Source organism: Salarias fasciatus (assembly GCF_902148845.1).
Source record: "Salarias fasciatus chromosome 7 unlocalized genomic scaffold, fSalaFa1.1 super_scaffold_4, whole genome shotgun sequence".
NCBI classification, from domain to species: Eukaryota; Metazoa; Chordata; class Actinopteri; order Blenniiformes; family Blenniidae; genus Salarias; species Salarias fasciatus.
In genome coordinates this window covers 20,853,852-20,867,156 of record NW_021941229.1, presented here as the reverse complement: position 1 = coordinate 20,867,156, position 13,305 = coordinate 20,853,852, and the positions used below count along the sequence as shown (strand labels likewise).

The following is a 13,305-nucleotide window of genomic DNA, read 5'->3' as shown; positions in this document are numbered from 1 at the left end:
CAGTGAGTCACAAATGAAACATTAAGAGAAGAAAGCTTCTTTTGCGACAAGTAGACAGTGAACTTTACTGTATCCACCCCTGGGTACCGAGACAACAACCACCACATTGTTTCTGTTCCTCAGACTCGGTCCATTAGCAACATTCTTCTCTGCACGTATGGACTGATAACAAAAGGCATCAATGATCATCATTGTAGTTACAGTTCAGCTTTAACATGCGAAGAAGAATTTATATCAAAATCCAATTTTTTTTGTAGATATTCTATATAAACTCAATCATAGTTATAAGCCTTTGTCGTACAGGGACGTCTAGGGTGAGCTATGCGTATATTAAACACGTGTGCATACTGCACATTCCAAGCATCAATATAAATAATGATGCCACCATGTCCCATGTGATAGTTTGGGTGTAACTCAAAATCGAAGTGTTTTTTTTTTTTTTTTTTTCCAGAAAAGTCAAAGGCTCATAAATGTGAAAAGATTAACTTGCACACGGAGACCTCCAAGTTATGTAATAATCCTCCTGTCCTCAGTTTCTATCAGTTTTTGTAAATATCGCCAGTCCAAACTAACTGAAACTTGAGTGATCATGTATTAATATGAGACATAACCTTCTGCTAATACTGTTAAAACAGGGTTCCGACTGAGTGTTCTCTCAGGAAAATGCTGATATCCAACTTGTCTGTTGTGATGTTAATGAGCAATTTGTATGGAACAGTCGGCGTCTGGAGATCCGGTAATGGGTGTGGCACCACAGTGAGCATGTTGTCACTCCTAAAGAATTATTTATATCATGTCTTGAATGCCAAAGAACGATAATGATGGGAATAAACTAGGGATGTGTGAGTACCGATACCAGGTACCGGTATCGGGCCGATACTGGCCTTATTTCGAAGTATCGAGTACTCGTGAAGGCTTCCGATACCAGCCGCCGATACTCAAGGCAAGAAAATCCCACGCATAGTAAGCCCTCCTTGCCAGCAGATGGCGGTAGTGCAACCGAATGGGATACAAGCTGCAGTTAAACATGAAAGAGGAAGAAGCCCTTCTTTGGAGTTGGTGCTGACAGGCGCTGAGCGCTACACTGCAGCGGGCTGACCTCTCCATGTGCGTCTCATCCAGTGCAGAGACAACAGGAATGAATCCTCGAACGGCTGCTCGTCTCACCAAAACTTAAACGAGCCAAGCTTTGCAAAATGCAAACTCTGCAATGCTAAAATTGCTAAAGGAGGTGCGCGATCTTGTTCATTTACCACTAGTAATTTGTTGAAACGCCTCAGGGCGAAGCTTGTGGACGAGAGTCTGACACTTTTGTCCTGGAAAAAAGAAAACTAGAAGACCGAGAAACTGAAGGGCACCGATTAGAGCAACTCTTAAAAGTCAGAGGTTGTTCTATCTTTGACTTTAGTTCATAAAATATTAAAATGAGTACATTTAAAAACTTTAATGTAAAGTGTAAAACTCAGAGAAAACAGTTTTATCTTGCACTTCAGTTCATTTAAAAACCATTAAAATAAGTTTGTTTTAAACAGTGTATAACTCAGAGTTGTTTGTTTACATCTTGTACTTCAGTTCATTTAAAAATAAACTTAAAACTCAGAGAAATTGTTTTCTCTTGCACTTAATTTCATTTAAGTGTAAACTCAAAGTTTGTTTTATTTTTCACACTATTATTTTGGACTTAAACATAGTGGCTGGGCTGCCTTTTTTATTTTAGAAATAAATGTAATTTTCAAAAATGATCTGTCATTGCATTATTTTAAATCTTATGTATCAAAAATATTGGTATGAGTATCGTATCGTTAAGTACTGAAGATGAAGTACTCGTGCTTGGTATCGGTCTGAAAAAAAGTGGTATCGAACATCCCTAGAATAAACAGATCAACAGATGGTATGTTTGAGCGCACCAAATCAAGATGAAGATTCCACAAGTTGTATTTAAACGTGTTCTATTGATTTTGAGATATGCCATGAGAAATATTTGTGGTCAGAAGTGGTAAATTAGGAAATGACTTGAAATATAACTGTGAAAACTCTTCTTACATGTAAAAAAAAAAAAAAAGGTTACATTTTCTGTCATTTTCTGATGCAGTAAAACTTTTAAAGATTCAAAAAATACACAAAGGTGGCCGCTCCAGAACCAATTGATAAACATGATGAAGTATGCAAACATGGAAAAATTATGTTGGATGACTCCATCAACAAATCAGTCGTGAAACGCAGGCCTCATGTGCTTCAATTTTATTTAAATTCACAAAATAATTAGGCTGAAATATTACATGTGCATCACAAACATTTCCTTCTGTACAAAACAAGGCGTCAGGGCACTTTCTCTGTAAGATCAGTTGATATAACGGTTTCACTGAAGTGCTGTTTTTGGGTTAATTTCACTCCGATGAGCAATTCATATACAAAATGTACAATTCCATGATACATCTCTTATGAGGACTATATTACACATAGGTCAGCTTTGCAGTGGTGTTGGTATGCGGCAATCTGGCATTTACGACGAACTTGAGATCATTTTCTTCAGCTTCATGACCTCTTCAGTAGTCAGCTGCAGCAGAGAGTTGGAATTGACCATGAGCACAGCCGAGGACCCCGCCTCTGACTTCTGCCTGGCTGCCTGCGTAACGTCTTCTGTGAACAGTTTAGGGACAAAGTCTGGCAGAGCCCTGTGAGGACTGCCGTCGGATTTCACCGGACTGAGGGGAGACTGGTCCTCTTTGTCACGGGCCTCCCACAAATGTGGGGATTTTGAGTTGTGTGACTTCCTAATATCCTGCAGATCAAACGGATAGACATCACGGCTGCCAGCATTTTTCGGAACGCCACCCGAGGGCAAAGCATTGTAGCTGCTGAGGTGATTTTGACCTGGATTGTGGTGATTGCCGGTTGCCTGTGTGGTTGGTGTAGGGCTTGGCACATTCCTCAGTCTGAGATCCTGCGCCGAGTTCTGGGAACTCAGTTGAAGTGTCAGGTTGGCGTTGAAGCCGTCTGTGTCGATCCAGTTCCTTGGTCTGAGATAGTCTTCCTGAGCAGAAAGAGAAGCCTCCTTGGCTTTGTGTGCCTGGACAGACGGCCCATACAGCTTGATCCAGTTGTGAAAGACCGACAGCGGTATCTCAATTTCCATCTTGCCTTCTTTCTCTCGAGGAAGGCCTGGCAGCATGTGACTGAGATTGAACCCCTTCAAATCTGACCTGCCCTCTCTGTCGTCCTTTGAACTGATGACAAAGTCTGTTTTTGGTGAGCTGGGAGTCTGTGGCATTTCAGTGGCATCGTTGTCGCTTCCAGACGGCAAAGTATACACGGGGCTACTTGAATCTCTGCCGGACTCCCTTCCTTTCACAGGATACGAATACGTTGAGCCCCCTTCACAGGGGTCCCCCTCTTGTGTCTCAGATCCTTCGTCTCTCGGGGCGCCTGCGTGAAGCGTGGTGTAAAGCGTGGAGGGCTTGTTCAAAAACTTTGGGTTCTTGCCGGATGAAGGTGGGGAGAACGACGACACGGGGTAGGAGCTTGGCTCTTGGGGTGACATTTTTTTGCTGAGGTTCAGCGGTTGCTGGACCAATCCGGATGAGGTTTTGTACCATTCCGAAAGTTTGCGCAGGTGCTCCAGGGGCTCCGTGTCTCCGTCTGAGTTGAGGGGAGACGGTGGGATTGGAAAATGGGGTTTTGTAGCTGAGGGCCTGTGTGGGGTCATCACTGTCGGGGAGATGGGGACGTAAGGGGGCAGAACTGTGTGGGTTGGGGGGAAGAAGTGAGGGTAGTGGAGAGGAAGAGCAAAGAGACCCCCGTGGGTATCTGGCTGAAGATGAGGGGCCTGGAGGAAACAAAAGTGGATGATGTTAGAACGCCTGCTATGAAATCGACAAAAATCACTGGAGCACTTGTCGTTTAATTTCCCTACTTTCTGCAGAGACAAAAACACTGGAAATCTCCTTTTTTAACTTTTGTAAAACAAAACAAAGCAAAACACATTCCTCAAAGCTTTTCCTTGAGGTAATTATTTTCACTGAAATTCTGAAGATGTGCAAATGCTGTTTTATTACAATAATTTGCAGCATTAGAAGGAGATTACTCCCCCAAAAAACCTTTCAGAACTACTTTAATTAGTATTTTTACACCTTTAGTCAGTACACAACAGTCAGTCAGCTTCGGCATGTCCTAATATCTCGGCCGACTGTAAATTAACACACACCTGGTGCATTGGTAATGATAACATCCTGCGTTTGAGAGGCCTCGGGCCACAGTCGTCGCTCTTGCTGTAGGTCACATAGTGGAAGGGCTTCGGCTGATGCTGAGGGATGGTGCTCATTACGATGCCTTTCATGTGGCATTCGTACGGCAAGAGCAACCTACACAGAAAAAGAAAAGAAATATTTGGGATTTGGATCAGTCAGAGAAAGCGCCACATACACACACACACACAGCGTGAGGAATGAGCATGAAATTTAACTTACTTCTCATAGTGCCTGCGGGTGCAGGTTGCTGCACTCGTGCTTCGAGGATTTCCTCCCAGTGTGTTATAAACCTGTTTCCACAACTGTTGAGAAGTCACCTGCAGTAATGCATAAAGATTTTATCAATTTTTTTTCCGCATATGTTTACATGGAGTACATGTAACGAAGCTAATTCGTTTAGCTTTGCAAAGTTTAGTCTTCACCAGAGCTTAGACTAAGTAATGTCATTTTGTAATTTTTATGTTCAACAACTTCCTCATTTCTGGCAAGATTAACAGTATGTCATAAATGTCATATTATGTCATGTTATTCAAATTATAACATCTTAAAAATTGTTAAAAAAAATTGTAAAGGTGAATTTGAATGCGAATATGAAAGATAAGCTCATTACCTGTGTGTAGCCTCCCAAGTCATTGACCGTCTTGAACATCACAAACAAATCAACTGGGGAAAAAAGGAAATAGATACACAAATATTTAGATAGCCATCTTATGAATGTGTTTTTTTTCTAACTAGATAATTATTATACAGCCACAGTAATACATGTTAGCTACCCAAAATATATAGTAAAACACTCAGAAATCGCAAAAAAGAATGTTTTATTTTTTAAAAATTAGGTAGGTGTACGTACTTTGTTTGAAGCCCAGATGTGGGATCCTCTCTATTGGTGTGTCTCTTTTCCTCATGAAAATGTAAAGATCTTTCAGGAATTGCTCCTCAGTCATCTCTTTTATCGGCTGTTTAGGTTGACGCTCCTGAAAGTCCTCCTTTGCCATCTCCATCTGTACCTGAAAGCACAATGAACAGAGAAACAATTGTCAAACGCTGACATGACCACTTGGATATTTTAGTCACAATGCAGGATGCAACTTGAACAAAACACACATTTTTTCAATCTGGGATGTGACAATACCCGTCTGTTAACTCAGGCACATCAATTTGATTGATGATGGGCAAATAGAACTTTGGTCTGTGACTGTTGACCAAAGTTTGATCGCTTGTCTCCCTGAACTTTAGCCTGTTCTTTCAGACGACATACCACAGATATGAGTCTCAGGTGGCATCAATGCACTCTTTCATTCACAGCTTTCCACTGTTCGCCTGATACTGCTGCAAATACACCATGATGCATGTGGAAAATGTGTCATTTAAAATGTGTTTGTACACATAGAGCAAATCATTGCGTTCTGACTTTGAGTCCACCTGTAACTCCAGAAGAAGAGCAAAACCCCTGCAGGTTAAATGCATTTAGTCCAATTATAATTGGTCAGAGCTGAGTGAATTCAATAAGAGATTGAAACTAATAAAATGCAGCATTATTAAGAAGAAAATACTTAAAGAATGACTTTTAGCTTTACCAGAAGTTTACATTTTTTTTTTTTTATTACCTGTTTCTCCATTGCCAGAATAAAGATGGATGTGATTATCTCATTCCACTGTTGATAAAAAATATTCACTGGCTGGAAATCCCACCACTGAAGAGAAAAATCAAAAGAAAAATCGGGCAAAATCACAGCGACGGGTTATCAGTGTAGCATCGCGCCAGGCGCACCTGTCCCTGGTGTCAGTCAGTGTGACAATGTGAGAGACGAACTGTGGAGGTGTTTATTCTGTAACGTCTTCCTGCAGAGATTTCTTCGGTCGGACCAGTTCGACTCGCTCCTGAGCATGTGCCCAAAAAAAAAAAGGCACACAGGAACACGCCTTACAAATTGGCAATATAATGTAAGATCCAGGGGAAATTTGTGCCCGTCAGACTCCTGAAATGATTTTACAGCCTTGAAGTCACTGTTACTCACATGCTGGGAATCGTCGATCGGAACAGCATTTTATAATTCAAACACAAGACTAATCTTGGAAGAATCACTTTTGCCAGGATTCACACAAGTGCGATCACTGTGAGGGCGACAGAAAACTCATTCTCATTACCAGGAGGCCAAATTATCACTAACATATAAGAGAAAATAACTACTAACCTGCTGCTCTTAATGTTAAATATAGAAATGTGAGTAAACTGACCACCAAGAATTTGAATGGGTGGATGAATGTGGCCCACAGGCTGCCGGTTGTCCAGGCCTGTTGCTCACTAGACACTCAGACTCTTCACAGTCTTATAGGAAACACTGCACCACTTCATGCTTTGTAAGACGAGCATGACAAAAACACTAAGAGTCTCGTGACTCAGCGTGATAAATTGGATTATTGCATGTTAAACAGGAAAAATCAGTCTTTAATGACCGTACATCAGTTTGATTTGGACGGAACGCTCGAGTCAGGAGGGTGTGTCGCTTTCTGATTCAATTTGAGGAGGCTGTGGTGGGACAGTGCCTCTGTGTTGGTGTGGGATTCACATAATGGAAAGGTACTCAGGTTTATTCCACAGTCCAAAGACGGGGCTCGGCGGCAACTCTGTGTGTCCACCTTGTCTCTACATCAGCCCTGTGACGTACTGGTGACCTGGTGTGACTCTGTCTGTCTGTCCTTTGTTGTACTGGTGACCTGTCCAGGGTGTACCCTGCCTTCGCTGGTCGTTATCTGGGATTAGCTCCAGCACCCTGCTACCCTGGATTGGATCAAACCATATGGAAGATAGATGGATGTCAAGACTAAATCAGTCTACCAAGAAAATACAATCAATAAATAATCATTAGATATAGAGTTAAATATTCTGTTTTCTCAGTAATGGATATATTGAGATGTAACCTCAGGACAGCATTAGATTGTACACATGGTGCAGCAACCCTATGGGTTAATGCAGTATTTAAATGTGGGTGTTGCTTGTGTGTATTACAGGTGTGTCTCTTGAAAAGTGCAACTACGAGCTTCTGCTTTCTGCCTCCAGACATGAATTTTATGTTGACTGGTGACAACGTATCTTATATTCCTCTTGCTGTGTAAGATGGACTCTACGGCACATCCATATCTTTTTAGTAGCTAGAATAAGCTACATATTAACTTGATACTGACGACCGAGAGGTTTTAGCTTCCTGCAGCCGAGGTCTGGATGATGCTGGTAAAGGAGGATCAATGAATTATATAAAGCGTTGAGTTTTTCGAGTTTTATTTCATTTTGACTCTTCTATTTCATTCCAGATACATGATAAATTAGGAAAACAAGCAGGGGTGGTGCTTTGAAACTAGTGAATATGACTCATTTGTTTTTGCGGTGAAAATTCCTTCGTTGATTCAGTAGCGTGTATTTATTAGCTTATGCTCTCTCTTTCTCTCATCTCAATTTTTTTGGTGTGGCAAAGTCCTTATCAAAACAGGGGATGTTGATGTTACTAAACCCACAAAGAAACGTAGAAAAATATTCCAAGAAATGTTAATAGAGTTTAAAAAGTCCAATATACCTCTTAAGAATTCAGGTTCTAATTAAAATAGTCCTGGCTAAGCAAACAGGGAAACAGGAAAAATAAGATTTTTATTCATAATTTTAGAAAGGTGTTAGTAAATTGGATATTATTCAGGAGAAAGAATCACAATGTTTGAACTGCCGGATACAGCAGCAAAAAGATTGAAGTAGTAGTGGTAAACAAGTGTCAGCACGTCTCTTTTTCAAGGTGGTTATTGACTGGAGATTAGTTACTTCCACTCCGAAACATTTATTTAATTCAACAATTCATATCTTCCACAAAGTGTTATGGGGTCTCCCGTCCTTTATTTCTCCTGCTGAGCTGGGGCTTAGCCCAGGTGGGCCGTCAAACTGCCTGACTTTATACAGTAGACTTATCGATCATTTTTCATCAGAGTGGAATAATGATTTATATAAAGGCATATTCAAGTGTTGTTCAAATCCCTGATGATTCATCGCCGAACCCAACCTAGTTTTTTGAAAGCCTTAAAAAAAAATTCTTTGAAATTGCAGCACAATTAACAGGAAAGATGAGAGCTGCCAGGGATCAGACGTTATTGGAAAAAAAAAAAGTAAAGAGGATGATTTCCTTGAGAGTAAATAAGTGAAGTCTGCCTTTATATTAAGAAGCCATTCTGAAATATTGATTTCCGTGGTCTCTGTTCAGATTTCAGTCCCGCCTGACTGATAAATGTCAGTTCAAAGACCGTTTTAATGAAGAAAGGTCTTTAATTTATCGTACTGAAAGTTTGTCACAAATACTGTATGTGCACCGGAGGATATAATAAGCTGTGAATTATTCTGAAACTGACCAAACCCAATCGAGAACAAAGAGCTGGGTAATTCAGATTAACACCAGACTGTGGCTTACTAGGAGCTGGGCATGTCAACAGTTCTGCACCTCAGGGAGTGGGAAACAAAGTCTAATGAGCAGACCATCAAATTTATATTAAAGCTGCAATTACTTCAAATTGGAGTCTCAGAGTCTCAAAGAGGAGAATGACTGGACAGTTTGTCCTCGAAACAGCAGCCGATCCCACCTTTCATTGTGGAGATTTGAAAGAAGTTTTCATCGTCTGCGTCATAGAACATGAGTCAAGGAAATGATTCAATATATAGAAAGACACACAAATCTTTCATAAGACATGAGTTCACAAAATATATTAGTCTCACCACTTAAAAAAGAAATCAGAAAATAGCATCAATGTTGATGAATAGAAAAGACCCATTTCAGTTGTTTAACATTCTGAATGTGTGGACTATAAAAATTGGAACAACCCTGAAGTCTGACTAAACCAAACAGCACATAAATCCAAATGCCTTTCACTTCTTTTTCTGTTCTCCTGCTGTGTTGCAGTCTTGTAAATCAGAATATCTGATCGTGTGATGGTGCGGGCACATGCAAGGGAAGAGCTGGGCCTGTGCCATCACAAATACATACCTGCTGTTGGATCTAATCCAAGATTGCTCAGAGAAGTAAATGTTTTGTCTGTACTTCAGAAATTTTAGGGGAATTTTTTTAAAGTGCAAAACAGCATAAAAATCCATCAACAACCATAATGTGAATTATACAAAGGAAACCAGGAAAACCAAAACAAGCTGTGTGACATACGGAAGATTAAGAAATATCAAGTTTTCTAATCAAAGCACCAAGAAAACACACCTGATGTTTCTATTGTGGAAAAGCTGCTGGTAAAATCTTTTTACAGACTTTAAACCAACATTTCCTTGATAATAATCAGTGAATTGAAGAGTCAAGAAAGTTCGTTGCGTACGAACAAACAGGTTTTTAACATTTTGCAATGCAATGTCCCTTCAACGAAAACAAATACCAAATTGCACAATAGAAAGAAAAGAAAAAAATCCTTTTAAGGAAATGTCCACAATGTAGTGCTGAACTGAAAAAACAAAAATCCACCATGCAAGCTGCCAATCAGCATTATCAACAACAAAAAGAAAAGAAAAGTAAATAACACAGAGGCGACGCCCAATTCTATGCCAGAACTTATTTTTTTAACAAGCCTCTTGTTAAACTGGGCTCGTCCATTCCTACCGTGTTATTTTGATGAGCTGACGCCAAGAAGAACACAATGTTTTAATTGATACCTTCTGAATGAAAAGGGAAAAGAAATGTATAGGTGTGGCCAATTACCTTCAACAATGGCCTCTCTAAAAGTGGAAACACCTTAGATAATGAGCCCTTTTCTAATGATATTAATCGGAGATGTTCTTGGGAGCTTAAAATGTCTGTAGTGACAGTATACTGCAAGTTTTACTCAAACTTGCTCATCTTGCGTGGCTGAAAGAATACATCTAATTTAATTTGTTAATTAATTTAATTGAGTGTCTTGGCCACAGTCCAAGGCTCTCCCCGAGTCCAGTCACGGAAGGTCACAGTACCTGATCGTGCCCTCGTTTGAACTTGGAGTTATGGTGCAGACAGATAACCAGAGAGGATACTGTGACTCTGCCTCGATGCGTATCTCCCCGCCAGCGTTTCAGTCAGCCACAACCATCAAACGCCAAACCACCATTTAAAAGAACATGCTGCGTATGTGGGCCGCACGAATGGTATGTGCACTAAATACAGTACGTGGGATAATTTTATGTTGTCTGCTTGGCGCTAACAAAGAGATGAAACAATGGGCAAATTGATACATATGAATGAAACCACTCAGTCTTTTAAAGAAATTCTTTTGAACATTCTTTAATGGTTTCCTTTTTAGTTTTAGTTAATATTAAAAGTTTTTCATTGTGCTTTTGTTTTTCCTTTTTTTAAGTTTTCCTGTGAATTTACAGTTTTTCTGTCGATATTTTGAAACCAGACCAATTTTTGATTTTTTGGTAAATTGTGATATCTTGAGTTGTGTGAAACATCAGGTTGTGGCTCCATGGTCGACACCTCTTTAAATGCCCTCATTACAGTTTTCTATAATATACTCACTGGCTGCAGGATGCCTTTGCGTTCATTTCTCCCCAGACCTCCACACAGTGAGACAGCTATGTTAAGACCAGTGAGCAGTACAAAGGCTTGGATGATTTTAAATCCAGTATATGTGTTGAGTTATGTAAACTTGTAGTTGACATTGCTCTGATATGGCTTAAGTGAGTAACTAAATGAATTCTCAGTCTCGTGAACTTTCTGCTGTGCTCTCAAAACAGTTCTTCACAGAGGTGGTTATAATCTGCAAAACACAAATTTTTCTGCATTGCACATATAATTGGTGTATAATGTAAAAAGCTTGAACACCAAAACTGAGCCTTGAGGCACCCAGGAAGTAATATCCAGACAGTTTGATTAGTATTTACAAGGTACCTTCTCATGAGCTAAGACAGTTTCTCTTATTCCATTGAGCTTCATATTACTTTTTTTTTTTCTTAAATCAGGAAAGACTACAATGATATATTTTTTGTTGGCAAATCTAGCAGTGTTGATCTGCCTGCTCTGAATCCACTTTGACTGTCAGCAGGTTGTGTTTTCCAACAGGATAGTCTGGACAGGCCTCACACACAGGGTGCCACATCATCACTCGCGCACACACTTACTCAGGTCAGCCAAGAATTATGAAAACAAATCTGATCCTGAGACAAATGACTCATTGAGAGCACAGTGTAAACTATGCACCGAATAATACTATCTTCTGAGAAAATCAGTGTAGTTCTTGTCAGTCAACCTTAACCAAAGGTGAGTTTGAATCATCAAGCACCCCCCCCCCCCCCCCCCCCCCCACTTGACATGTATCAGCTGTGTAATGATGACACAATAATTCCCCAACAACCCATATGATAATCTCTGTGAAGAATTAGGCAGTTCCACATGCAGTTTGAGAGTAATTGACTCAAATTGAAACATGCTGATTAAAATCTGATAGGAACTACTTTGTCTCAGTCGCCAGATCAAAGAGAAAACATGACTTCCTCTTGTTTTGTAAGCGGCAGCACCAGATTGGTCACTGACCAATCTGAAGCCAACTTCAAATAACGCAATGACATGCAAATTCATGTCTTCCACTCAGAGATGCCTCTCAAGGGGTGTGAATTTTGAGATGTTCGTAAGTGCCACTTAAAATACGTTTTAAAACCCGTAATTAGTGACACTCATTAATTTATTGTGTCACCTCAAAGAGCCCTGTTCACATGGTATTTTTAAAAACATGTTACCTTTTTAGAGGTTGACACAACATACTAACTTTACGTAAGTCTAGATTTCAAATAAAAAGTTAGAGAGAAATGCAAATGGAATTTTTCTATTTATATTATACCACGATTAATTTGCTACACAGTGAGGAAAAACAATTGGCTTTCAATTCTTTCAACTTTTAGTGCAAATGCAATACAATTACATCCTAAAAATGTTCACATTTAAGTTTTTACAACATCGAGGATGAACAACTTGAACGTTCCTTGAAAAAAAAAAAACTGCAATCTGTCGTCATATCTGCGTTTGATCCTGCTAATGTGGTGAAAACTGGCTGTCTCCTAGACACAAGATTTCTGAAACAATAATCATTATTACACAAATTAGCAACTGCGGTTTCTTTTATTGAGAAATTGCAACGTAGCGTGTTCTTTCCATTTTGCAGTGTCATCCTACAAGCTGGATCGCAGCCTCGTGCACGTCTGTTGGTGCCAACGAGTTGAATGTTTAGCACCACTGCTGTAGAGGATCGCAATTAATGTGATTGAGAAAATTGCCCATTCACAAATTGAATGTGTTCAAAATGCCATCACCCTGACCCAAATGGCTTTAAGACGGAGTGACGTCCTCCCATCTACCACTCTTTGCAGTTACCTAAGGCCCATCATCACAGCCAGTGATTACATATGAGACAGTTATTGGAGGGAGGAGCGGAAGAACACGCAAGTCTCCCACGCAAAAACAGGGATCACATAAAATGGCACGTTTGACAGATCAACACAAAATCTACATACATGCACAAGCAACAAAAGACAGCTGATTTGACAATTTGCCACCTTTTTAAAATGAATTCCAGCTAATTTTCTATGGTGTTTTTTGAAATCCTTTCCTATAGTTTCTCAGCAGATTCCTTCATTTAATGAGGAAATTATCAAACTGACTGTTTAAAGGAAGGAAACCAACAGTATTTCCTCATACTGATGCGAGACATTCCTGCCTTCACCCAACACATGATTCCTCTAAATCCAGCGTTTCCTTGTGTCTTAACGGCAGCATTTGAAATGTTATCCTGGTTTCATTACAGATATTTCAACACAAAAAAAAAAGTCTGAACAATTGATCGCTTGTCCTTTTTCGGTATGAGGATGTGGGTTTCTGTCAACATGAACCAGTTAGACAGCTGACTTCAGATAGAACAAAAGGGTGATGTCAACATTCTCACCAATAAAAAAATTCCTTTAAAGAAGACACTGTTTCAGTGGAGCAACAAAGGAGATAAAAATGCTTCTTGTGACAGCCCCTCAAAAACATCCAACTCTATCACATCGATTCTTCACGAAGTACGA

General features: G+C 39.9%; 1 protein-coding gene across 1 annotated transcript; it reads right to left on the bottom strand.

Moving 5' to 3' along the window:
- Window positions 1-2,226: 2,226 nt before the first annotated feature.
- On the bottom strand, window positions 2,227-6,054 carry arid6 (AT-rich interaction domain 6). Its single transcript, XM_030085709.1, has 6 exons — window positions 5,855-6,054; window positions 5,098-5,254; window positions 4,858-4,910; window positions 4,467-4,564; window positions 4,205-4,361; window positions 2,227-3,826 (listed from the first exon to the last, which is right to left on the bottom strand). The coding sequence occupies exons 1-6, from the start codon at window positions 5,864-5,866 to the stop codon at window positions 2,504-2,506; spliced, it is 1,800 nt and encodes a 599-aa protein (XP_029941569.1). The 5' UTR covers window positions 5,867-6,054; the 3' UTR covers window positions 2,227-2,503.
- Window positions 6,055-13,305: the final 7,251 nt, after the last annotated feature.